The sequence below is a fragment of the Antrostomus carolinensis genome, unplaced genomic scaffold, assembly GCF_000700745.2.
Source record: "Antrostomus carolinensis isolate BGI_N321 unplaced genomic scaffold, ASM70074v2 scaffold19852, whole genome shotgun sequence".
NCBI classification, from domain to species: Eukaryota; Metazoa; Chordata; class Aves; order Caprimulgiformes; family Caprimulgidae; genus Antrostomus; species Antrostomus carolinensis.
In genome coordinates, this window is record NW_010297805.1 from 8,534 (window position 1) to 13,217 (window position 4,684).

The 4,684-nt window shown below is 40.3% G+C and overlaps 1 protein-coding gene across 1 annotated transcript in view; it reads right to left on the bottom strand.

Annotated features, from left to right (window-relative positions):
• Positions 1–401: 401 nt before the first annotated feature.
• Positions 402–4,684, bottom strand: part of LOC104520542 (ectonucleotide pyrophosphatase/phosphodiesterase 4) — a 4,798-nt gene continuing 515 nt past the window's right edge. The window contains 3 exon segments of the mRNA XM_010162256.1: positions 402–766; positions 3,250–3,420; positions 4,346–4,684. The exon segment at positions 4,346–4,684 is cut by the window's right edge and continues 29 nt beyond it. Coding sequence (XP_010160558.1) covers positions 402–766; positions 3,250–3,420; positions 4,346–4,684 — 875 coding nt within the window.

Genomic DNA, 4,684 nt, shown 5'->3' on the forward strand with positions numbered 1-4,684 from the left:
TATATATTTCCAATACAGGTACCAGAATACTAAAATAAGTCAACATGAATTTAAATTTAATACAAAAAACAATTATCATTTACAAATGTTAAAATTCACTTAGTCTATCTTGGCTAGTCCATACTCTGAAACTTCACTTTGAAAACGTTCAAAGCCTTGAATGAAAAACTAAGCATCCTTATTTTGTTAAGTATCTCTTCCAGCAGAAAGCCACCCGCTCACCTTTTTGTTCTGAAAATATTTCTTACAGCGCTGCTAGTCAGGTAGCAGATACAAACAAGTTAATTAGCAAGATCTGGCTGTACAGTATTTTATACAGATAGTGCTAAAGTGCATCAAAAAACCACCATCCAGTGCAAGTTCAGACTCTGTTCCTGCCATCGCTATTGGCTCCCTGCGCGCTACCCAATCAAAGGATCGTCATCGTCATATTGTAACTGGAGGCGGGAAAACGGCCGTGGGGGAGCTACTCTGTTCTTTGAGATGATGATAATGCAGGTGAAAGTAGTCAGTATCATAAAAGCCCCAATAACTATGCCAATAGCTTCTGGAAGATTTATGCACCACTGGTCAGCCAGCAAGCACTTGGTGTTACTGAAAGTGCCGTTGTGCGGCTGTGGCGTCAGTCCCAGGATGTGGCACATCATGGGGTAAATATCAACGTTGTTCATCGTGCTCTGCTTGTAGCCCCGATGGAAAGCAGGCCCGCGAGCGGCCAGGAACGGGTGCATGCTCGGGAGAGAGTTGTCATAGCCATGGTCACCTACTGGAGAAAGGGAAGAGTTAACATCGCAGTCTCTGTTTGCAGATCGAGTGTTCCCCTCCCTATCTCTCCCCCACCCCCAAAAAGTGTAAATATTTTAATCAAAGACTCGTGCAGAACATAAAACCAGCTGTTGGACCGAACACTGAAGGAACACAGAGTTCCCTCCCTTTTCCCCAATCCTCAGAAGTCTTTTCCCATACTGGTTTTCAGCTGTGAATCCCTCCACCGCTCTCTTTTCCTTTTGCTCATCAACATTTGCAGTTTCCCTTTCCTACCCTCATGCCAAAGCTGGAAAGGACGTTGTCACTTCACAACGAGTCAGTGGCTGGAACACAAATTTGTACTTTCTCAGATTGGTTGGAACTGGATGATCTTTAAGGTCCCTTCCAACCCAAACCATTCTATGATTCTATGATTGTGGAAAGACACCCCCCCCTTGCGAAGCAGACACTTTAATTACTTCTTAAAAGCCAAACACTTTTCCCTTGATAATGTTCAGTTCGAGCACATTAAGCACTCTCAAATCATGCTCATCAGATCAGGTACTGCAGGTGAAGGGATAGTCAAAATCAAAACACAGTCAAAGGATCACGGTGCCTGTGACAGGCAAACAATGAAATGGCTGTGGCTACACAGTTGTCAGAACTTGGACATTTGTTAGGTTTTTAAGAAATAGTCCAATTTTGGGTGGAATATAAACAGCTAAAATGCAGCCATAGTCACATTTCCTAATAAAAAGCCTGAAAAATCTGTCCAAGATGCCAGAAATGTCTCACAGCACACACAGCACAGTAGCTGAATGCCTGCATTTAAGTTCCGAGTTCATTTCTCAGTAACAGTTTCATAGAATCACAGACTGGTTTGGGTTGGAAGGGACCTTAAAGCTCATCCAGTTCCACCCCCCTGCCATCAGCAGGGACACCTTCCACTAGACCAGGTTGCTCAAAGCCTCATCCAACCTGGCCTTAAACACCTCCAGGGAGGAGCAGCCACAACTTCCTTGGGCAACCTGTTCCAATTTAACGAGTCTCCCCCAGAACTGTCTCCTCAACTGCTTAATTGAACTTTCTGATACAAAATGTCACGATTCCTATTGATTAGGTCACCAATATTCCTTTTTAAGGTTTTCCACCGTTCTGTTTATTCCCACACAGACACTACTGTGTCACATCTTCCTGCTTTGTTTTAATGCAGTCCTATGTTTCTCTATTACTCTTACTTATGAACTATTTTTAGGTACATGAAATTGAATCCAACCATAAACAAGACCCTGCTGTTGGAGGACAGGTGTGTTAAGTGGTGTCAGTTTGAAGATGACTAACAAATCTGTGGGAAAATTAAAATAAAAGTGTACCTTACGTTATAAACAGAACTTTTGTACAAATAATGAAAAAAATTGCACTTAAATGTGTAAACGTCAGAGAGTAACAACAGCCAAACTGGGTGAAACTGGGCGTTTACACCACCCAGCATCCTGTCAGTGATAACAAGGGGCCTGGGGAGTATCCAGCAGGGTTAGTCCTGACCTACCAACCAGCCTCAAGCTGTTGGCTACTCAGAAACTTCCTGGAAGTTGGTACCTTTGTATTTAACTTCTATTAATGGATTTTTCTTCCAGGAATTTGTCCAATCACTTTCCAAACGCACACGTGTTCACATCATAGCCTTCATCTATAACTAGAACTATGGGTTGAATTCTCTTATGATGATGATAACGAAATCTGTCTGGAATTTCTTCTTTGAGATATACTTCCATGTGACTGCTGCACTTTTTCATTACGTTATAAACACGTCTACTGTCTACCAAAAAAACTCCCTGCATGTGAAACACCTGGAAAGACATATACATAATTATATACATATATGTATGTAAGTAATTTGACAGTCATAGCATCTAGCAGGAAGAAAGTGCACTGCTTAGCAATGCACTGTGTGCAGTAGTATCTGGGGTTTTTTGTTTGTTTGTTTTTATTTGAAATATGCCATTTGATGCCCCTAACAGGAAGAACTCTGGCTTCTTTGACCACTATTGTTGTGTTCCCATTATTTTTAGTATTTCCTCCCATTTATTTTTGTTTCCTGGTATATGTACTATAACATTAAATGTTGCATCTTGCATTCTTCAGTGTATGCTCCCCTGCATATGTATTTTATATAAAAAAATAGTTAAACCACACTCTCGTGGAAGCTTGAGACAGACAGCTAACTGGCCTAAGAGAATTTTTAAAAGTGTACCTCAGGCTATTAAGTTGAGCACAACAAAGTGTTTTAGCCACTGAAATATCCCCCATCTCTTTTTCATCTCACAAACCACTCCAGGCTCAGGCTGAGAATGTTCTGGGAAATGCTGAGATGTTCCTAAAGATGCACAGTGCCAGGACTCCACTCATTAAATTAGGACCATCCTACTGATGGATGGAATAAAACCAAGACAGTTTATCAACAAAAGCCACCAAGAGCTCAAATGAGGAAAACACACTTACATTTGGAAAGCGACTCGTTCTGTACAATTGTCCAGCCTTCATCTGCAACCAGAATGATGGGTTGAATTCTCTTATTGTGACGATAATGAAATCTGTCTGGAATTTCTTCTTTGAGATACACTTTCATGTGACTGCTGCATGTTTTCAGTAAGTTATACACGTCTCTTTTGTCTGCCAAGGAAAAAAAAAACCACATGTGAAACAGCTGGAAATTACGTCCTGTTTACTGCAATTACCTGTCATTAAAGCCAAGATAAATTTGTTTCAAAACAATTATTTTTTAAAAGGCAGAGAGAAAAGGATTTTGTCATGTCCCTAATGAAATGCTACACATAGTGAGGTGGATTTCACAATTTGCTCTCATTTTAAATCAGGCACCTCACAGATGTGGTTTTGGACTTAAAATTCAACTCACCCTCTGGGCTTGTGGGGGAGGAGAGCAAAATTCAAGCAGAGAAATCAAGAGGAAGCAATCACACACCAAAGGAGTCAATATTTTATCCAAAGCACTAAGTATTAAGTTGTGTTACTGGATAAATAATTTTGTTCATTAGAATTGCTTCAGTCTGGCCACAGTTGTGGATACTAAGACCAGCAGGGTCATGATTAAAGATACACCTGTCAGCTACTGCTCCAAGGTACAAAAATCAAATTCACAAAGTTAAGTTTCATTCACAAGAAAGAGAAGTGGTAAAATGATCAAAGCTGGGTTTAGATTTTTACTTAAAAGTTTAGACAACAACATTTTTTATACTGAACAAACATGAGGGTTTTAGTCTATACAGTTATTTAGTTGTTTAAGTGTGCAACAAGAGAGAAGACATATTAAGTGCCTCTGTGCTTTAGGAGGACCATCTTTACCACCCATAGCAATCTCACCAGAAACCCTCCTTGGCCCATTGATTACCAAAACAAAGCGATTTCTAACTAAACAAACATTTTTTAGCTTATTCATTAAATTCTGTCAAAGTTCTGCAATATAAACTACACCTGTTTTGCAAAAGATGGGAACAGTCTACTATAGCGTGTACTTTTTAGTAATAAGATAAACAAGATTTAATTCTCAATATAGGACTTAAAAAAACCCAAAACATACTCTGCTTTGGCAGCACTGCAGCAACCGGACTCTTGTCTATCAGAGTATAGTTATTGCGACCAATGCAGTCATCCAGGATGATCAGCCTCTTTGAAGAGCAGGAGGCCATTCCATGATCACTTGTTATGATGATATTAATAGTGTCCCACAAACCTAATGCCTTCAATTTATTGGAAAGGAAACCAATATGCTTATCCACTTCTTCTAAGACTTTGCTCATGTTCTCAGTGTCATCCGGTCCGTACTTGTGCCCACTTGCGTCTGGTTCTTCCCAGTACAACGTAGCAAAACTGACTACTGGATTCGAGCTGTTCAGCCAGGCGACAATTTTCTCCACTC